Source organism: Scylla paramamosain, chromosome 23 (assembly GCF_035594125.1).
Source record: "Scylla paramamosain isolate STU-SP2022 chromosome 23, ASM3559412v1, whole genome shotgun sequence".
Classification (NCBI taxonomy): Eukaryota; Metazoa; Arthropoda; class Malacostraca; order Decapoda; family Portunidae; genus Scylla; species Scylla paramamosain.
In genome coordinates, this window is record NC_087173.1 from 1,986,594 (window position 1) to 2,009,192 (window position 22,599).

The following is a 22,599-nucleotide window of genomic DNA, read 5'->3' on the forward strand; positions in this document are numbered from 1 at the left end:
TATATACGTTTAAATAAAGTACTTCTCCATTTTCTACCTTTGTGACATAACAACCGCTATAGTAATATAGTAATAAAATATTGGGCTCGTTCTGACGATTTCTGTAGGTGGAGTGTGCGAGTTTTGGGCTGTTTTTCGGGTGGGAGTGGGCGGGAAAACAGTCCGCGACCTGGCAACTCTGGAGAAGAGGCACTGAAAAGACTGGGGTCATACGGGCGGCGAGGTTATGTGGAACTGTCCTGACAATCAAAACCGAACATCTCATGTCATGTTTGGCCTAAGGGGACAATCTGTAATGATAATGAGAGTGATAAGAGTGCTTCCCCCTTTCTGCGAGGAGCATGGGCAGGCAGGCAGGCACAAGGTAGGCAGGCAGGCAGCAGCAGCAGCAGGCCGCGGCGACCTTCACGGGTAGTGCGCGGCGGCGGCAACAGGTGTCACCACCACCACCGCTCCCTCAATCAACAAAAACAACCTGTTCCTCTCACTCCATCCCAGTAAGTTTAAACCAAATTTCCCCTTCATTAACACACTCCACCTCTACTCCTTCGCTTCCACATGGTAGCCTAGACTCGTGCAGTCGACTTGGGGTTGCTGAAGTGGTGGTGTGGTGCCGGTGTTGGTGGTGGTGGTGGAAAGTTGAGTGAGGTGAGGCGAGGAGGTCGGGCATCACCTCGCCCAGCTCAGGATTCGTGTCTTGTTAGATGTTAGATAAGATTGTGGCTGTCCTCCTGCAACTCCTTTTCGCCTGTGCTTTACTGCCCATCCCTCGAGGGAGCTGTGGGTGCTAAATGCAACGCTTGGATAGTGAACGGAGGTGTTATGTCGAGGTTGGAATGGTGACAGCGGCTTATGGTAAATTTTCGGCAAGCAGCATCAGTTTTGGGTATTTTTTTCTGCCAAGGGATTTGCAGGGCATGATCTGCTTATTATTTGTGTTTATTCAGATGAGAAACATCATATTATTCCCTTGCATAAGTGTTATGAAGGAAGTGTTGGCAGTCTCAGCATGCCTACTACATGTTCACTTCATAATTCCAGTTTTAGTGCATAATATTGGTATTTTGTGCTCAGTGGTTAGTAGAGTATGGTTTTCTTGTTGTCATTTGTCTCCTTGTTGGGTTTAGGTATACTTATTGTGTTTATGTGAGTGTAGGTTGAGCTCTGAAGGGCAAATATTTAGGCAGTAGAGTGGCGGTCACGTCTCTCTCTCTCTCTCTCTCTCTCTCTCTCTCTCTCTCTCTCTCTCTCTCTCTCTCTCTCTCTCTCTCTCTGTTCATATTCTTATAAAATGTGGTGATTCAATACTATAACTTGTCATTCCAATACCAACATAGTGCTCCAAGGTTAACACATTTTTTTGTTAGATATTGAAAGTTGCTGCCCTTCGTATAGGTGGTCAACCTATGTACAAGGTATACCATGAATTACTAATTTCCTGGCCAGAAGTATAGGTCCACAAATACTTGAGATCAAACTAAACTCAAGGAAATACAGTAGATGCTGTGTAGTTGACTAAACTGCAGCAGATGTGGAATTTTGACCAGGAGAGGGGGCCCCTAGACTACCCAAGCTGGGAGAGGGACACGTGGGAAGCTTTTCTGCTCCCTTGGTGGGACGAGGATGGTGGTGGATGGCGAGGGAGATGACAGGCGTCACTACTGTGTAGTTCCCCAGGGAGTGAGATGGCAAACATCACTACTGAGTAGTTCTTCATTGAGGGAGATGGCAAACATCACCATTGCATAGTTCCCTGGTGAGGGAGGTGGCTCATCACATCAAGACTAGTGCCTTGTCCTTGTCGGTTTTATGTATTATGGACAACCGCTACCCTGTTTCCTCTCCTGCCACTCACTTTGTCCTGCAGGGGTTGGTGAGCATAGGGTGAGGCTTCCACACAGTGTTGAGAGAGGGAATAACATTGTCCTCTTCCTTTTCTTGTGGACAGCATCACGTGGTGCTGCACGTCCTCTTCCTTTTCTTGTGGACAGCATCACGTGGTGCTGTTCTAATTGGCTGTCTCTCCCTCCATAGGTTTTAATATTCACATTGTTCACCTTCCCTTCTTTTTTCTATTTAACCTATTCTAAACTCTCCTCAACCTGTTTCCATGAACATATCACATATATTCCATTTATGGATTAACCTTGAGTATGTACTCTCACTAGCTTAGTTAACCGCACACAATTTGAATGGGAAGATTTTTAGGGTTACTAGTGAAAAAGATGTTTCAAAACAAAATTGCAGTACAATTAGGAGGATGGCTGCCTTCAATAAGATGTAGACTTACTGCAAATGTAACGTAATTCTTTGATAATTACTGCAAAGGACAGTTAAGCAAGTATCATATATTATAAGGAATGTCTGATATAGTGAATTAACTTAGAAATTTGTCAAGTTTCTTTTGAATTTTGTGCACATATCATTGTAAGAATAAAGGAAGCATTTAAGTGAAAGTTCTTGTGTTTCTAAGAACCAGTTTAAGTTGCTGTAAATCATTCTTCTTTCTTAGCCTGCGTAAGCTACTGGAAATGCTTCTTGATGTTTCTGGTATGTTTCCCTTCCTGCTTTTTTATTATTTTGTATGTTTAGAAAGTATGCTTATTCCTGTCATGGATGCAGGGGGAGGTGCTGACATCATTGTAGTGTAAGCCTCCAGATGCCTTGCAAGGAGGGACAGTCAAGCTTGAGGTTGAATACTTAACTGCACATTCATATTCAGGACAGACGTACATGTTTCTGAAAGTGTGATGCACTTCATGTCTCGTATTAGGAAGGCGACAGGCATGTGTGTGGATGTTATGGTATATCTTAAGTGTAAACTGTCCACTGAGTGGTTGCTTCTGCCATTACCAGGCAAGCCAATGTGAGAATTTTTAACTATTTTTGACATTAATTTCCAGCTATGTGGGTATTACTGAACTCTTGAATGTCAAACCACTTGTCTTGTGATGTGTTGAATTACCAAATGAAACTAACTGTGTAGAAAGTAAAACCAATTATGAAACAAAAACATGCATCTCCGTAATTTTAACGAAGCCCATACCTCTTACCCTGCAGTTATTGATTGCCACTCATATGTCTTGTATTGGACCAAACTATATCTGAGAACAACAGTGGAGATACAGAAAAAAATACACCATGAAATGAATGCAATGAATGGTTCTGGCTTGCATGTAGAGAGTGCCAGGAGGGTGACTGCCTTGCCTCTTAATTTGTGGCATTGGTTCACAGCTGCTGCTCTTCCTTCATTGTTTGTTGGTCAGGTGACGGCACTTGTTGTCTCAGCTCGCAGGCTTTCACTGTAAAGAGGAGCACCTGATAATCGTCACCATCAGTGTTTATTGAATTAGCATGCAGGTTTTCAACACTGAGGAACATTCAGTTATTATCAGGGGCCTTTGTTTTGTCTCTCAGGTTTTTGTTGAGGTTTTCCTCTCATCAAGGAAATTGGTTGACTGATTAAGTTTAGGCCTCATAACAGTGAGGTCATTTGGGACAGAGATTATCTATTTATCACCACTTTGCCCAAGTTTTCAAGTGCACCTCCCACTCCAAGTGTCAAGATAAGTATGATTTGTATCTTGAAGAACAGCGGGTGTCTTAGTTCAGCCATACCAGTGATGGGTGGTCAGCCCATCTTTTGGCTGACTGCTGGACTGACTGAAGTATTAGTTGGTTTATTGAAAGTGAATACTGTGCAAGACTCCTGAATTAAGTGAAATGTTGATAGAATTATTTAAAGTGAATGTTGTGCAAGATTGCATATGTTTAGAAGTGGTGTAAGGTGTTAGTAATTACAGATAACAAATGTGCGTTGTGTATCCAGCCAGTTAAATCAGTGATGCCCAGACTGAAAGAATTTAGCTTGGTGAGTTTTGAGTTTTCAGACATGATGTGCACAGCAATTGAAGTAAATATCTTTATTACATAGTGTAATATAACTTGAGTTTGTATGAAGTTGTTTGGTTTACCTTGAGAAAAAAAAATATGCCAGCATGACCACTGTGGCAGGTGTGAGGAGAAAGACTATTGCCTGATCCAAGTTGTGCCTCTTAGGATTACAAATGAGGGAACTACGCCGGACAATCACATGGCCAGGGCGAAACTGTGGCAAGTAGCTGATGCTTTGTTTTTGTTCCTGAGTAATTCAGTGATGTTGCTGTGGTGCTGTGGCAGATTGATTGTATGTCTGTTTATTGCAAGGTAGAGGAAGGATGCTGGGAATTGGTTGGCTGGTTCTGCTGCTTGTTCTGGTTGAAAAGACTTTGATTTTGTTTTCTGTAATTCCAGTTTTGGATAATCCTTTTGGTCCTTTTCTTTAGGGACCAGCACCCCATTGGGTATTCTTTTATATATAATTTTTGTTGCCCTTGGCCAGTACTAATCTTACTTTTAAAGATATTGTAATGTGATGTCATTCATTTGTTTGTTTCTTTCTTTTCTTTTCCTTTCTGAAAATGATGTAATGCTCTTGTTTTCTCTTTTTTTTTTCCATACATGATGTTATTTTCACTTCTTTGTTTTCAAGGTCATAGATAAGTAAACATCAGTGATTGTGATTGTTTACTGTGGTGAAGGACAGATACATAATGCTGCTGGTTTTTCAGATGTGAGGGAGTGAGACTGGAGTCCCCTGCCACCATGGTTGTCTGGGTGCTCCACTCCCCTGCCATGTCATGATTCAGGGGCAGCCTAGGACATTTGTACCAGGAAGTAAGTTTGTGTTGGACTGAAGGGAACCAGAAAATGCTCCTTTCTTCCTGGAACTCAGTGGAGACTTTTTATTTTGTGATATTTTTTTGAGAACGTTACTTTTTTGTATAGATGTGAAAGAAATTGATTTGTGATGCATTCAAGCTGCCTAGCGGAGGATAGAGTGATGTGCAAAGATGCGCGGCGGTGAGTGCCTGGCCTGGTGTAGTGTGCTGAAGAGCTGGCGACTCCTGTGTTGAGGGGCAGGAGCCTTGCAGTATGTGAGGCAGCCGGGACAACAGATGGCAGTGCTTCCAGTTTACTCGAGTGCCTTATTGATGAGTGTTATTAAAAAATCTGCCTGATACTGAAAGAGAAGACAATAAATATCAATATATATATATGTAGATATATATGTATATATATATATATATATATATATATGTATATATATATATATATACATACATAAATAAATATATACATATGTGGAGATAAAATTTTATATATCTTTAACTTTACAAAACTGCTGACTATAGATATATTTTGTGGTCCTTGAAAAGTGACTCTATAGATATTTTTTAAGTAGATTAGAGTAGAACAAAAAAGTATTATATAACAATCTATTGTGTGTGTGATTGACCGGAAAGATAATCATTGGAACAAAACAAAACAAAAAAACAAATGCCATTCCACAAGAGCTTAACCAGGAGGCCACGTAAAGTAACAATGACCCCAAGTGTTCTTAAGAGTGCCATCTCCTTGCTGCAGTAAACTCAAGCATCCTGACAGCACTGAGACAACCAAGAGACCCAAACATAAAGACCAAACCCCAGCCCCCCCCGCTCATCACCCTCATCCTCGCTGTTCTAAGGGCACCAGCAAGTTGTGTCAAGATGAGTCTGAAGCGCATCCGGCGGAGACTCTCACAAACCTTCACTCGCTTCCATGATGGCAGCCTCACGGAGCTTGCCGAGCACCTCACCATCGAGGAGAACGGCGGCATCAGGGAAAATGGTGAGATGTGATTACTGTGCTTGACATTGCAGTGTTCTTTCCTATTTCATAACAGATTTTATTGTATTTTTTTCTCATGGACTTAATATTATTCTTAATGTATTCTTTCTCTGACATAATATTAATGATATTTCCTGACATAGTGTTCATTGTATTGGTTTTTCTCAGACTTGATGTTATTTACTGTTCTCTCCTTTCCCTAACATAAGACCAACAATATTATTTCTCTTTAGACTACTTACTGCATTCCTTCGTTTTCCTTACTTAACAATTCTTAATATTATTCTTTCCCATTTCCTAACATATTGTATTGTTTTTTCTCATTTACTATATGCTCTCCTTTCCCTAACATAACATTAATATTATTATCATTAATGCTACCTACTGTATTTTTTCCTTTTCCTCATGTAAAATTGCTACTATTGTTATTACTCTTATCTAACATAAAGTTATTAACTATATCTTGTGGAAGCTATGCTAGTTACTGATAACCTAAGTCATAAAAAACAGAAGTATGAGGAAATCAAGAAATCTCATTCTGAGTTATCAGGAGTTAATATTATTTTTGAGTGAGCTGATCTTTTTGTCTCCTCGGCTGTCCTTGTATTTTCATCCATATTGAGATCCGTCATTCCTTAGCCCACAGAGATGCTTATTCCTCTTTTTTTAAGCCATTCACTCTTGGACAGTTTTCCCATAATCACTTTCAGTCTCTGCAACACTTACCATTGTGCTGTAGTCTCATGAACACTTTTGTATTGTAGAAAAGATAGAAGTAGCTTACTCTCTTTTCCTCTCATATTTACTTCCCTTTAACTCTTTCATTCTTCCTCCTATCTCTCAATACTTTCTCTTTCTTCTCTCTTTTAACTCAGTGTCCTCTCTGCAACACTTACCTTTGTGCTGCAGTCTCTTGAACACCTTTGTAGTGTAGAAAAGACCAAAGTAGCTTACTGTCTTTTCTTCTCATATTTACTCCCCCTGAACTTTTTTCATCCTTTCTCAAATCTCTCAACACTTTCCCTTTCTTTTGTCTTTTAACTCAATCTCTTCTCTCAGCCTTGCCCTCCTATCCCATATTAACAGAAGAAAGAACAACTACCTTTAACTCTTAAATCCATCCTTTTATTTGTATTTAATTCCTTGTAACTTTTTCATCCTTTCTTTAATTTTTGTACATTGAGTTTTTACAATGCTCTGAATGATGACAAAAGACAAACATAGCAATGAAAGAACTAATGTCATGTTATTCATCATATTCTGTATCCTCTTAAGTATCCGTTTAATTTTAGCTGGATGTCTTTTGCAACCATTCCCCATTTCTCTCAGTTCAGTGATCCCTGGCTCTTTTGGGGGAATGGAATTAAGAGCAGATTTATTTTTGTACTTTTTTACCATTTTTATTCCTTAGACACACTTTTCACCAGTTTTATTGCTTGGACACTCATTTCACTATTTTTATCTCTTGGACACTCTCTCTGATAACAAAACATTAACAAAAAGTTAAAACAAAGGCAATATAAGTGTCAGTCCTTAAAAGAGTAAAAAAAAATATATACTGAAATGATGAGAAGTGTCTTGAAATATGCTTTACTTACATGCCAGGTTGGTTATTCATGTCAGGTATGATTATTGCTGCAAAAAATTATGCAAAAGACTGCGTATACAAAGGAAATATTATGATTTTTATGTTATATTGCTTCCTTGAACTGCAGCCTTTTTTATACTCTCTCTCTCTCTCTCTCTCTCTCTCTCTCTCTCTCTCTCTCTCTCTCTCTCTCTCTCTCTCTCTCTCTCTCTCTCTCTCTCTCTCTCTCTCTCTCTCTCTCTCTCTCTCTCTCTCTCTCTCTCTCTCTCTCTCTCTCTCTCTCTCTCTCTCTCTCTCTCTCTCTCTCTCTCTCTCTCTCTCTCTCTCTCTCTCTCTCTCTCTCTCTCTCTCTCTCTCTCTCTCTCTCTCTCTCTCTCTCTCTCTCTCTCTCTCATAGGTAAGAAATTAGTTCATAGTTTGAGGCATGTTGACACAGGCTATATTTACTTTACCCCCGCCAGGCTCCACCACCACCCCAACCTTCACTAGAATCAGCCGTCGCCTCTCCCTCTCCAACTCGAGGATTTTCAGTGACTCCCACAAACAAGGTAGAGTGATGTGCTGCTTTGTCTTATTACCACTGCTGTTTGTTTGAGGTCCTTCTGTTATGCTGTTTATCTTTTGTGTTTCTGTAGGGAGTGTTTGTGTCTGCTTTATGTTTCTTTATTACCACTGGTGTTTGTTTCAGGTCCTCTGATTATGTTGTTTTCCTTTGTATTTGTATAGGGAGTGTCAGTTTTGCTTTGTGTTTCTAGGTATTCTTATTATGACTGGTGTTTGCCTCATGTCCTCTTCCTTCACTTTTTTTCTTTGTTTTTCTGTAGGGAGTGTCAGTTTTACTTTGTGTTTCTAGGTTGAGTACTGTCTTTATCACTGGTCTTTGTCTTACCTTACACCTTCCTACACTGTTTCTTGCTGTATTTCTTTAGGAAGTGTTAGTGTCTGCTCTATTTCCAGATAGAGTACTGTGCTGTTTCATTAGTTTCCAGGTAGAGCACTGTGCTGTTTCATAAGTATCATGTCAGTTTACTTCATTATGATTCAATTTATGTAAGAGTCTTCAGTATCTGTCACACATTCAGCCACTGATAAACCCTTATGAACATATCTGTGGCTTTTGTCTTCTTATTCCCACAAAACATGACCACTACGCTTAATAATTTACTGCCAGTCCAGAAATAACACAGAACTTATATATTTTCCACCAGACCTTGAGGAAACTCTGAAATAATTTTTTCATTTGGTGCAAGAAGCATGTAGTCCTCTTTTTATTGAGTGTTTTAATATTGCAACATCCCACAAGACTTGATAATGATAGTGGAGATGGTGTGGAAGGGGTGGGAAGATGAGTGAGGTGTGGGGAGAGTTGGGAGGGTGGTAAATGGTTGACAGGAATTGAGGAGGACATGTGAGGGGTGGTAATATTGGAGGAAGTTGTATGTGAGTTATGATGTTAATTGGGGAGGGTCTGTGAGGGGTGATGTGAGATGGTAAGATCACATAAGGGGTGACAATAGTTTGGTAGGCTGTTTGAGGGGGTGGTAACAGTTGGGGAGGGTGTTTGAGAGATGTTATAATTGGGGAGGGTTACAGGAATTTGGGCGGCTATGTGAGGGGTGGTAATGGTTGGGGAGGGTGTCTGAGGGGTAACTACAGGTGGTGAGGGCATGTGTGTGGTGGCTGGGGTGTGGTTGCAAGGCTGGATTTCCTGCAAGTGCCAAAAATCCATACTTCTAAAGCATTCTGTCTGTGGTTCATTCCTGGGACCAGCTCCTGCATCTTTCCTCCCACCTTCCTTAATTAATTTCTGCCTCATTTCTTGTAACTCTTACGTACATCCTTCCTAGCTTCAATCAATCCTTTTACTCCTATTTAATTCGTCCTAACTGTTTCATCCATCCTTTAATTTTTCTTCTATCTTATTTTTAACCTTCCAACACTTTTTCTTTCTTCTCTTTTAACTCAAGCTCATTCCTGCCTTCCTATCCTTTATTAACATAGAGAGAATGCCTTCCTTTTACTCTTAAATCCATCTTTTTACTCCTATTCAACTTCTCAACTTTTTCATCCTACCTCTTATTTTTCTGTCCTATTTCCAGCCTCCCAACACTTCCCTTACTTCCCTCTTCTAACTCAGCTTCCTTCTATAACACTGCTCCCTCATCCCTTACTAACAGCAAGTTAAATAAGAATAAGGTGAAATTCCGCAGGTAAACATTTTCATTAGGCTGAGTAAAATGAGCATGGTACATTGAGTTATGGAGTTCACTGCTGCTGGTTAGTATTCCTGGCAAAAACAAGTCAGTACGTGCTTGGTGTGTTTGCGTTGGTGGGAGGGTGAGGGTGAGGGTGAAGAGAAAGAGGGGAAGAGGAGAAGGGTGAGGAGGAAGGGTGGGGGAGGGGGTGACAAAAAGTTTAAAACCCTTCCCCCTTCCCCCATGTTTTGAAAATAAGTTAGTCGTGCATAAATTTGTACAAGGGACGTGAGTTGACACCAAATGTAATTATTCATATCCCTGGAACTTTTATTTTTTTATCTGTTGACACATTTCTCTCTCTCTCTCTCTCTCTCTCTCTCTCTCTCTCTCTCTCTCTCTCTCTCTCTCTCTCTCTCTCTCTCTCTCTCTCTCTCTCTCTCTCTCTCTCTCTCTCTCTCTCTCTCTCTCTCTCTCTCTCTCTCTCTCTCTCTCTCTCTCTCTCTCTCTCTCTCTCTCTCTCTCTCTCTCTCTCTCTCTCTCTCTCTCTCTCTCTGATGGACGCTGAAAACATGTCGTCATTAATTACGAAGGCAGCATGAACAACTGCATAATTAAAGGGGTTGTTTCACTGTATTCATTTATCATTTATCATTTTAAATTTTTCAGAGTTACCTTAGTTAGTTACCTGTGTATTGACCTACTCCCCTATGCAAAGTTTATTAAAATAACAGAAAATTTATAATTAAAGTTACCATTTATTCATGTATACTTTTCTTTATTATATTTCGTCTATAGAGTTACTTAATTATTACCTATCTTACCTTACCTATCTGCCTACCTATCTATTTATTAATCAGTCCATCTATATATGTAACTTTACCTTACCTTACCTTACCTACCTACCTATCTATCTGGTCAGTCTATCTATCTATCTAACCTTACCTTACCTTACCTTACCTTACCTTACCTTACCTTACCTTACCTTACCTTACCTTACCTTACCTTACCTTACCTTACCTTACCTTACCTATCTGTTTATCAATCAGTCGATCTATCTATCTATATATCTATCTAACCTTACCTTACCCAACCATACCATACCCAACCGCACCCCACCCACGTAACAAGCTTCATTCAGTCTTCGGGAGTCCCCCATGAAAAGTTTGTCGCGGAAACGTTCTCTCTGATAAAGAAAACCAGCAAAGATGAGGAAGAGAAAGAGGAAGTGTGCTGGCATATACAAAACACACACAAAGACAGACAGACTGACAGACGAGCTAAGATAATGCTGACGCTCACAGGAATATGAGGAATATTTGTCTACAAAGAGAGAGAGAGAGAGAGAGAGAGAGAGAGAGAGAGAGAGAGAGAGAGAGAGAGAGAGAGAGAGAGAGAGAGAGAGAAGGGGGGTGGGAGAGCATTCGTAACCTTTTCTTCCTCTTTCAGCTCATTTCTTTCCTTCTTTTTTTTTTTTATTTCATATCTTCCATCTTCTCATTCATTCTCTTCTTCTCATTCTCGCTCCCTTCCTCCCTTCATTTATTTTCTCTTCACTTCCATTGTTCTCATCTTCATCTACGCATCCTTTCCTGATCTCAAACATTCTTATTCTCTTCATCACTTCCTTTTTGCAGTATCTATTCTTTTCCTCTTCTCGGTTCGTGTCTACTTCTCTTCCCGACATTTTCCTTACGTTCATGATCTGTCTGTCCTTTATTTTCGAGATTCATTTATCCATCCGTTTCTTTTCTTTTATTCATTTTAGTCTATTTTCTTATTGGGATTTATTGAGGGAGTTTTCAAGAGTGTTTTCATGATCCTGGCGATAGATCAACGAGTATTCTGCAGGCATCAGTATTAATAACATACACGAGAACTCGACATATCATCTCATTGGCCTCTGAAATTAGTTCTGATCATCTGATGGAGACCTAGAGTATTTCAAGATATTGGCTCATGGTACAGTTTTCAATAGTTTCTACGACTCTAGTGATAGATCAAGTATTCTAAACTGTTAATGAGAGAAAAACCATCCTTGAAAACCCGTTGCGGCCTTTGAAATGAGATCTGATCAGCTGAGGGGGGCCTAGAGCATTTCAACTGGTGTCTCGTAAGGCTTCCCCGCTGCCTCGTGCGTGAGTCTTCTGTCCTTGTAGCGCGCCAGGCTTCGGAAGAGCGGAGTAAGGGTTTAAGTCAGTCGTGCAATGAAGCCATGACAAATCCGATCCCGTATGATCTGGCGTTAAGGGCGCAGCGTATGGAGGCCTGCCAGGTAAGGTAAGGGAAGGTGTGAGGTGAAGAAATAAGGTTGCCACGCCGCCTCGTCTCAACTCACTTCACCACCTTTGGCGTCGTCGTCTTCCTCTTTGTTTTTTCTTTGTGTTTCGTTTTGTTGTGAAGTGGTAGTGGTGGTGGTGATGTGTGTGTGTGTGTGTGTGTGTGTGTGTGTGTGTGTGTGTGTGTGTGTGTGTGTGTGTGTGTGTGTGTGTGTCTACATATCTATCTGCCTGCCTATCTATCTACCTAACTACCTGTCTATCTGTCTATCTATCAAATTTGTATCTGTCAACCCATCTTTTTCTTTTTCTTTCTTTCTTTCTTCATAACAAAGTATGTGTAGCATAGAAATCGAGGGATGGGTGGGCGGTGCTGGTGGTGGTGGTAGTAGTGACGGTGGTGGCGGCAGTGGTGTAGGCTTAGAGACACGTGAGCTGCATTGGTGGTGGGAGGAGCACGAAGAAGAAGAGAGGAGGAGGAGGAGAAGGAGGAAGGAAGAGTGACGAGGTGTTAGAGGCAATGAGGCTAAGAAGGGAGAGTGCAAACGGAAGCTTTTGCCTAAACGGAATATTGCTTACTGGGAAAGACGAAGAAGGAAAAGAGGAAGGGGAAAAAATGAGTGGATGACGACTGTTGTTGCTGCTGCTGCTGCTAGTGACGTAGTTAACTCTCACCAGTCTAGCCTGTTGACCTGACCAAAGAACCTAACCTGAGAGAGAGAGAGAGAGAGAGAGAGAGAGAGAGAGAGAGAGAGAGAGAGAGAGAGAGAGAGAGAGAGAGAGAGAGAGAGAGAGAGAGAGAGAGAGAGAGAACGTGTCTGTTAGAAGCAAAAAAAAAAGGATAAAAAGTATAGATAAATAAATACATAGATAAGTCTATTAGAAGCAAAAATAAGTAAATAAATTAATAAGGATATCTATTAATAAGTAAATAGATGAAAAATAAGGTAGGTGGGACGTCATATGCAACAATTTGGGACCCACTGCAAAGGTCAAGGTTTCAAGGTCACGTGACCATAACAAAGCAGAACGAGAGAATGCATAACGGAGCGAATCTTGACTAACAGAAGCCCTGGACAAACTTAGGGTGATTTACTGTAGCTTCTGCCCTTTTTTAACACTTAGGAACGTGCGTGTGTCTGCCTCCTCCTCTCCTCCTCCTCCTCCTCCTCCTCCTCCTCCTCCTCCTCCTCCTCCTCCTCCTCCTCCTCCTACTCCTCCTCCTCCTGGATTATAAATTTTGCTGGATGTTTTTTTTTTTTTTATACAAAGTTAGGATATTTGAAATCTATTCCTTTTATTTCCATATGGAGAGGAGTTTGGTGTGTGTGTGTGTGTGTGTGTCAGTCAGTCTGTCTGTCTGTCTGTCTGTTCCGTTCTATTGTTCAAAAGTCTTTCCTACATTATGTCCCTTAGTCATCATCGTCTTTCCTCGTGACATTATTGTTATTATTATTATTATTGTGTTCTTAATAGTCTGGTAGGTGTCGTCATAAGTGTGTGTGTGTGTGTGTGTGTGTGTGTGTGTGTGTGTGTGTGTGTGTGTGTGTGTGTGTGTGTGTGTGTGTGTGTGTGTCACGTGTGAAGGTAGTGTGCTCTGAGTTCGTGCTGGTGTCGGAAGGAAGGACTGACTGGCTGGCTGGCGTGGTAGCTGGCTGTGCACCGATGTAGTAGCGATACCCGAGTACCTGTGTACGTAGCTTGCGAGCGCTTGTGAGGATGCAGAGTTTAGGTAGGTAACGTGGACGACTGCGCATGACACTGGCTCGTGATGAACACTTCCGCCTCCCTTCAGGGTTTGTCAGAGGTCATAGGGATAATTAGTTGAATTTCTCACGAGTGTTTTCTTCCTATTGGTGACTGAGTGTTTTCATGAGTCTAATGATATTTTAATAGGGATTCTACATCAGTGAAAAAAAAAACGTGAGAACTCAACTCATTATCTCTGTGGTCTTTGTAAATTATTGTCCTTATAAGAGAACCAGGCGTGTACTACCATTGTTTTACTTTTACGAGTGTTAAGCATGGCGGTGAAAGGTTAAAAATAAATATGCATGAAGAGAGAGAGAGAGAGAGAGAGAGAGAGAGAGAGAGAGAGAGAGAGAGAGAGAGAGAGAGAGAGAGAGAGAGAGAGAGAGAGGCCAATTTATTTCCACTGTTTTCCCTCCATTCGTGTATATATATAAATTCAAGTGCATAGAGGGGGAGGAACCTTTGCCTTTTCTACTCTATAGACCACCGTTAGAGTCACCAGTAACACCACAACATCCTGAGTAATCAAACACAATCACCAACAACCAGTTCTACTCCTCGTTCTTCCTTTGTGTTCTTTGGTGCTCCCCCTCACGTGCCTAGTGGAGAAGGTAACCCCGTCCATTTGTTTCGCCGCCAAGGCCACGTGCTGTACTTTACTGCCTCTCCTGCCGACCCATATACGTATAGGAAGGTCAGGGCGGCGTATCCCGACGAGGCGGTGGCGGCGGGGTAGGTTGAGGTGTGTATGGCCGCGTGTGTGTGTGTGTGTGTGTGTGTGTGTGTATGAGTGGGTGGGTAAGTGGAGGCACTGCGGAAAGAGGAAGGATACTAGAATATATATATAAAAAAAAGGATAGGATTGTATACATGCATTGTTTTCTTAATGTTACTTTACAATGGGTGTTCTGCATGTATATGTTTATGTAAAGACAATTAAAAAATACTAGAACATCAAAATAAATGGAATGGGAATACATATGTTGGGTTTTTATCGCATGCTCATTCATATTTATCTCCTTCCTTCCTTCTTCCTTTCGTCCATTGTTACTCTTATCTTAAACACATGCATTGGATTCAGCTCTGAATTTGTGGGTTGCGAAAAGAAAGAAAAATGAAGTGAAGGGGAGGAGGGAGACAATGAGATGATGATAACGAGAGCTGATAAAGTAAGCGAGGAGATGGATGGAGAAATGGAGAAAGTAGTAGTAGTAGTAGTAGTAGTAGTAGTAGTAGTAGTAGTAGTAGTAGTAAAAGAAGAAGAAACAAAATGAAAACGGGAAAGAAGACTCGAGAAGAGAAAAACGAAAGAAAAGCGTCGTTTGACTTAAGTTTCTAGGTTGTGAGGTTAATCTTAGTGTGTGTGTGTGTGTGTGTCGAGGCGGAGAGAGAGAGAGAGAGAGAGAGAGAGAGAGAGAGAGAGAGAGAGAGAGAGAGAGAGAGAGAGATAGTGCCGGAAGGATGTAAAGAAAGGGTGTAGCCGCCGTCCTTAGTTGGGAGTGTCGTTCTTAAGGTGTATTCCACGTGAGAGAAGACTGACGGGCCTATATTGGTGGCGGTGGTGGCGGTGGTGGTGGTGGTGATGGTGGAGGCGGTAGTGGTGGTGGTGGTGGTGGTGGTAACACTTCTACGATTTCTCAATGTTCTCCTGGGAAGTTCCGGAGGTTTGTGTCATTCCTTCCACCTTCCAAAGCTTCCAGTCCTCGCCAGACCTCCCTCCCGTCACCGCCCGCTATCCACCTGCCGCTGTCACCTCCTCTACCGCTAAGCTTGGAAAATCTTGTAATATTGCGCTTGTTTCGTGAACTTTGAGGCGAATTTAACTCCAGCTTCTCATTGTCTCTTGAAAATTACGGACTGTGATGCTGATATGAATTTTGAAGCGTTTTTGACAAGAATTAGATGCCAGCTCCTCACTGTCCCTTGAAAACCATTTAATACAGCGTCCTTTTCGTGAATATTGAAGTGTTTTGAGAAAAATTGCATTCTTAAACCTCGCTGTCCCTTAAAAACTACTTAGAGTGAATTTTGAAGCGGTGTTGACAAGAATTACACGCCAGAACCTCACTGTTGTTTGAAAAATTACGTTGTGTGACGCTCTTACAGTGAAATTGAAGCGTATTAACAAGAGCTTGATACCAGAACCTCTTGCACTACTACTACTATTGCTAACGCCGCTACGCCGTGAAAATTACGTAGTGTGAAGCTGTTATAGTGAAAATTGAAGCGTTTACACCTCCGTCTTCCACTACTGCCGCTTACTATAGATGTTATAGTACAGTGTGTTTGTATAGTGGATTCTGAAGGGTACTGGCACTTATTTATACATCCTTCCACGATTACGACTGCGACGACTACAGGAAATATAATACAGTGCCATTACAGTGAATTTCGGGGTGTTTTAGTGAATTTTTGTACCTCCTTATTGAATTTTTCAAGTACTTTTGGAAGTTTTGGTGATTGTATGCACTAACATCATCTTTCACTGCTGCGATATAAAGACACACACACTCCTTGACACAGAACAGTACAAATAACAATAAAAACACAGAAACTTGAAAAAATAAATAAATAAACACGACTATTTACTCATAAAAAAAAACAGTAATACAAATAATAATAGAAAAAAAGACAGTTATTATTATCTTGAGTACACGTAACAAAATATTTCTGTGTATTGCTACGTAAGTGAACAATTCAGACATAACGATCAAAAGTAGGAAGGAGTATTAAACACTTGACTCTAATAACGAACAGAAGAAAAAATAAGAAAAGAAAAACTACATACTTAAAACAGTGAATTCCAAGCATCACGAGATTAAATAACATTGCATTCTCTTCAAAACAACCATTTATCTTCGTCCGGCTTGTACTATATACAGAGACGAGTGACACGGACTGGAGACACGCGGTGAAGTGAGGAGGACGACTGGAGTGTGTGAGAGCTGGAAGTGACTGAGGGACTGAAGTGAGTCAGTGCGTGGCGGGGTGAGGAGGGAAGAAGGAGGGAGGGTCGCGTGGTGCCGTGAAACTCTGTGTCGGTGTGTCTGTGTTCTGTGTTCTGCGCCACCCCGCTCGGCTCGCCCGCCCGTCCGCTTGGCTTCTCCCGCGCCGACCGCAGCCTCCTCCCCAGCATCGTTGCCTTTCATAATGGTTTGGAAAATTTACTATCCACAAGTTTGCTAATTGTTTCGTTGTGTTTTAGTGCAAGAATGTGAAGGAAAAGGTCAGATTTGGATTTTTAAAGTGTGTGAAATGTTGTGATTCGTGTGTGTGTGTGTGTGTGTGTGTGTGTGTGTGTGTGTGTGTGTGTGTGGGGTTTTCCAAGTCTTTACAGTAACGTTATGTGCTCGGTAAAAGGACAAGGTTACGACACACACACACACACACACACACACACACACACACACACACACACACACACACACACACACACACACACACACACACAGAGAGAGAGAGAGAGAGAGAGAGAGAGAGAGAGAGAGAGAGAGAGAGAGAGAGTTTTAACGGGGGAACAATTTCAGATGTGAGAAAGAAGAATGAGATAAAAAAGAAAAAAAAAGGCTTCCTCGTGATGAATTGAATTGGTGTTATTGTTTAAGGCGAGGACAAAAACCGAAGAGAGAGAGAGAGAGAGAGAGAGAGAGAGAGAGAGAGAGAGAGAGAGAGAGAGAGAGAGAGAAACTGGAATTTCATCTGAACCACTCACTATTGGCTTTCAGCAAAAGAAAAAAAAAGAAAAAAAAACAAACAGCTTATTACGTATTCCCAAACCTACATTACTTGGTTGTTCTTTCAAAATTCTTTTATAATAGCTCATTCCTTTAGTCTCTCATGGCATGTTTTGACTCACTGACTCCACACGACGGTCACTTCTTGGTAAGGGCAGGCACATGGCTTGGTCAGAGTGAGTCAGGGTGAAGCAGGGTGCCCGTCTTGCATCACCCTTCCTCTTACCCTAATCATTCCTACATACCATCACTTTCTCTCGCTTCCTCCTCACCCTGATTTCTCTTTTTCACTCTTCCTTAGACATTTCATCCTAATCACCCTAACTATCACGCTTCTTTGTCACCTTTGAGTCTTCGAATAATCTCACCCTGTTCTGCCTCTTCACTCTTCCTCATATATCTCATCTTAGTCACCCTAATTGTCACCCTTCCTTGCTTGTTACCCTAATGTTTCCCCTTCATATCACTGGTTTTCACCCTAACTGTCATATTCCCTTCTGGTCACCCTAGGTAGTTCTTTACCACCCTTATCTCACCCTGATGTACCTTGTCACCGCTGCTCATCACCCTAACGTAACCTTACCTCCATTTCATCTTAGTCTATCCCTGACACCCTGAGAGACATCCTAAACCACTAATACAAATTTTCACCCTCACCTTCACCCTTATCCTTGCTCCCTCGCCCTCCCTCACCATGTCACTATCACCTCTGCCACTCTCACCCTTCATCACTTCATCCAACCGCTGTCACCCTTTCTCCCTTCCTCCTCCCCATCTCCCCTTCAGAGCCACCCACACGCGCCCACACGCACGCACATTATCGCTTATTGTTAATTTCCTGCAGGAGTGTCGTGGGAGGTTTTTCTGTGTGTGTGTGTGTGTGTGTGTGTGTGTGTGTGTGTGTGTGTGTGTGTGTACGTGCGAGTGGGCGTGGAGCGAAGGTTAAGCGTGGGCGGCGACTGTCTTGTGTGGGCGGGCGTGTTCGCTGAGTCAGCCCACGACCTTATCTAAAGCACCTCTCTCTCTCTCTCTCTCTCTCTCTCTCTCTCTCTCTCTCTCTCTCTCTCTCTCTCTCTCTCTCTCTCTCTCTCTCTCTCTCTCTCTCTCTCTCTCCCCCCATTATTATTCGTAATAGTTCAAGAAGAGGAGGAGGAAGAACAAGAATAGGAAGAGGAATCAGTACCTATATTTAACCCTTTCCTCTAAGAGAGAGAGAGAGAGAGAGAGAGAGAGAGAGAGAGAGAGAGAGAGAGAGAGAGAGAGAGAGAGAGAGAGAGAGAGAGAGAGAGCGAGCAGGTGGTGGAGATGACTGTTGTGTTAAATAGTTATAAAGGTCACGTTTGCTGACTCGTGAGGAGGAGGAGGAGGAGGAAGAAGAAGAAGAGGAGGAGGAGGAGGAGGAGGAGGAGGAGGAGGAGGAGAAGGACAAACAGGAGACGACCTCACTGTGCTCCTTCTTCCTCATCTCCTCTTCTCTTGTCTTCTCTTTCCTCCTCCTTTCCTCTCTTCTCTCCTCTCATCTTCTTGCCCCGCCTACACACACACACACACACACACACACACACACACACACACACACACACACACACACACACACACACACACACACACACACACAGAGAGAGAGAGAGAGAGAGAGAGAGAGAGAGAGAGAGAGAGAGAGAGAGAGAGAGAGAGAGAGAGAGAGAGAGAGAGAGAGAGAGAGAGAGAGAGAGAGTTATAGTGATACACATACGAAGGTTTTTGAGATGTTTGGATTGTGGTGATGGTGTTATTGTTGTGGTGGTGCTGGTTAGTGTGTGTGTGTGTGTGTGTGTGTGTGTGTGCGACTTCCTCAGCTGTTGCTACCATCACTATACTACTACTACTACTACTACTACTGCTGCTGCTGCTGCTGCTGCTGCTGCTGCTGCTGCTGCTGCTGCTGCTGCTGCTGCTGCTGCTGCTGTTGCTGTTGCTACTGCTACTACTTTTTCTTCTTCTTCTTCTTCTTCTTCTTCTTCTTCTTCTTCTTCTTCTTCTTCTTCTTCTTCTTCTTCTTCTTCTTCTTCTTCTTCTTCTTCTTCTTCTTCTTCTTCTTCTTCTTCTTCTTCTTCTTCTTCTTCCTAAGGTATTACGAACAAGTATTTAGACAGAGGACGAGAGAGAGAGAGAGAGAGAGAGAGAGAGAGAGAGAGAGAGAGAGAGAGAGAGAGAGAGAGAGAGAGAGACTTCTATACACATCCGCTGTACATCATCTTGACACACTTACTTCACAACCTCATACAGCTAAGTTCACTGTTAAAAAGCCCAGTTCTCGCCGTAACCCTTCACTATACGAGGTGGTGAGCGATGCATAAAGAAAACACTGTGAAAGAAACCCTATTGTTCCTTATGACTTCGTTCAGTAAAGACGCGAGGAAGTGAAGTGCTGGGCTAATGTTTATTTTTTTTTGTTTATTTTTTTTTGTTTTATTCATTTTTTTCATGTGGTTCAGATTGTGATTAGATCTGTGTGTGTGTGTGTGTGTGTGTGTGTGTGTGTGTGTGTGTGTGTGTGTGTGTGTGTGTGTGTGTGTGTCTGTTTGTGTGTATGTTAGTGTCCATGTCAGTGAGTTAACGTTGTCATATATATATATATATATATATATATATATATATATATATATATATATATATATATATATATATATATATATATATATATATATATATATATATATATATATATATATATATATATATATATATATATATATATATATATATGTATGTATATATATGTTACAGTCAATACCTGAATCCAGACAATTTGTAAAGTGACTTATTTTTTCAGGCAATTTGTGAACTGCCTGGTTAGGTTAGGTTAGGTTAGGTTAGGTTAGGTTAGGTTAGTTAGGTTAGGTTAGGTTAGGTTATAACCTAACCTAACCTAACCTAACCTAACCTAACCTAACCTAACCTAACCAGGCAGTTCACAAATTGCCTGAAAAAATAAGTCACTTTACAAATTGTCTGGATTCAGGTATTGACTGTAACATATATATATATATATATATATATATATATATATATATATATATATATATATATATATATATATATATATATATATATATATATATATATGTATATGTATATATATATATATATATATATATATATATATATATATATATATATATATATATATATATATATATATATATATATATATATACCAGTGAATTAAACGTTTTTTATCGTTTTTGTCGGGGAAAGAAACGTTTTTTTTATGGTGTGTTAAGTGAAAAACGTTTGTGAGCTCATAGTTTTAAACGTTTAAGTGACCGTATATCAGTAAACCAAACGTTCCCCGGCTAATTAAACGTTCTTTGGTGGTGTTACAGCCTACCCAGACAAACGTTTCCCCGGCACCACCACCGCCACTGCTCACCACAAACAGCCCCAAATTGTGGACTCAGCAAACACAGTCCTTCAGCCCCAAATCCTCCATTAGCCCCGAGTCTGAGCAGTCCTCTCTCAGCCCTCACCCCAAGTCCCTCCACAGCCCCGCGTCCCAGCAGTCCTCCTTAAGTCCCCACTCGAAGCAGCCCTCTCCTAGCCCTCCTTCGAATCAGGCCACTCCCAGCCCCACTAACCCTCCTACACAGCCCATAGACCCAAAGCCACAGCCCCTCCCACGCACCCATTTCCCACAGAGACCCACATTGAGCCCTCAGAAAGAAGACCAGGCCCCTAGACCCCAAAGACCTGATAAACCTTCCCTTATCTTAGACTCCAAGGTACCTTTCCCCCCACCGAGACACAGCAAGCCTAGTCGTCCCTCTCAGACCCTCCCAGTCCCTCCAACACAGCCCACAGCAAGTCCCACAGTAGTCATACAGCAACCTTTACCAAGTGTACGAGTCTTGGAAACACAGACACGCCCTACGCTTGCCCCTACCTTGCCAGCACAGCGCGCCCCTCCGCCGCAGCCCGCTAAGGAGTGGATCTGCGAGGGGATCGGCGAGGCGGGCGGGGGCAGTGCTGGGGTGTGCAGGGGCGCGGCAGGGATGCTGGGGATGGTGTTCTCCGTGGTAGGGAACTGCATGAAGGCTGTGGAACCCGCCCGGAGGAACTTAATAGATGAACCTGAACTTGTGTCGGAGGCGTGTGAGGACCCGAGCAGCCGCCCCGCCAGTGTACAAGTTCCCAGGCAAGCCGAGAGTCCCACTGAGGAGTTGTACATTATAGAGGAGGACACGGGGGCGGACTATGCTAAGGCTGACTCAAGGGTCCTCTACCATCACCACTACGTGCACCACACCACTGAGATGAGGCACAAGGGAAGCACCACCAGGAGGCCTCTCGTGGTGGTGAAGAACCCGCAGGAACAGTCACGGGAGCACCAGCGTCATCACCATCACCGCCATCATCGCCTTAACTACTTCGCGCACTACAGACTCGCCTGTTTTAAGTTGAAAGGTGTGTGTGTGTGTGTTTGTTGGTTCATTAGTGCTACCTGGAGGACCGTACCTGGCTGGCTTGATTGCTTCATTAGTGTTGGTATGGTATCGTCAGCGTCGCCTTTAGTAGTTGATAGTAGTTGGTGTTAAAGAGAGAGAGAGAGAGGGGGGGGATTGTGGGAAAGAAAGGGTTGTTTGGTGTGCTTACCTGTACGATTTGTTGCTTTTGCTTTGTAATTTTGTAAAGAATTCTTGTGTTTTTTACTTTTTTCTGTTGTTGTTGTTGTTGATGTTGTTGTTGTTGTTGTTGTTGTTGTTGTTGTTGTTGTTGTTGTTGTTGTCGTCGTCATTGTCGTTGTTGTTTATCCTCTTTTACTCCTCCTCTCCCTTAAATTCTTTCCTTTCCGTCTCTTCCTCTTTTGCCTCCTCCCTCCATCCTCCCTCTCTCCCTCACTCCTTCTCTTCTCTCCCTCATTTTCCCTTTCCTGCCTCTTTTAACCTGTTTTCCTTCCTCCCTTCCCCATCCCCCTTCCTCTCTCCCATTCCCCATTCCCTTCCCTCCCCCCTCACCTAGTTACCAGCAGGTGGCAATCACGACCTCTGATGCAGTCACAGGTAATTGCATCCGGCTCCTAGTATACCTGCCCTCGCCCGCCCTTCGCCAGGTGTGGGCCAGACAGGTGCTTGGCGACCCCGCGACACCTGGCTGACGGGAGGAGGAGGAGGAGGAGGAGGAGGAGGAGAAGGAGGAGAAGGAAGCAGGGGAGGATAGGAGCAGGTTGGGTTAAGAGGAAGGCAAGAGGAAGGAGGAGTAGGAGAGGAGGAGGAGGAGGAGGAGGAGGAGGAGGAGGAGGAGGAGGAGGAGGAGAAAAGGGAGGCAGGAAGGAAGAGGAGGTGGAAGGTAATGGAAAT

At 42.4% G+C, this 22,599-nt stretch overlaps 1 protein-coding gene across 8 annotated transcripts in view; it reads left to right on the forward strand.

Annotated features, from left to right (window-relative positions):
* Window positions 1-259: 259 nt before the first annotated feature.
* LOC135111990 (cyclin-dependent kinase 17-like) overlaps window positions 260-22,599 on the forward strand; it is a 90,703-nt gene continuing 68,363 nt past the window's right edge. Inside the window, exons 1-4 of one of the 8 annotated variants that reach the window (XM_064025758.1) lie at window positions 260-497; window positions 4,611-4,716; window positions 5,467-5,712; window positions 7,762-7,848. In XM_064025758.1, the coding sequence (XP_063881828.1) occupies window positions 4,680-4,716; window positions 5,467-5,712; window positions 7,762-7,848 (370 nt within the window). In that variant the 5' untranslated portion in view covers window positions 260-497; window positions 4,611-4,679. Of the gene's footprint in view, window positions 498-3,907; window positions 4,114-4,609; window positions 4,717-5,234; window positions 5,713-7,761; window positions 7,849-15,061; window positions 15,191-15,226; window positions 16,680-20,628; window positions 21,707-22,599 lie in introns of those variants that run through there. The other 7 variants (XM_064025759.1, XM_064025754.1, XM_064025755.1 and 4 more) reach the window with 7 other exon arrangements.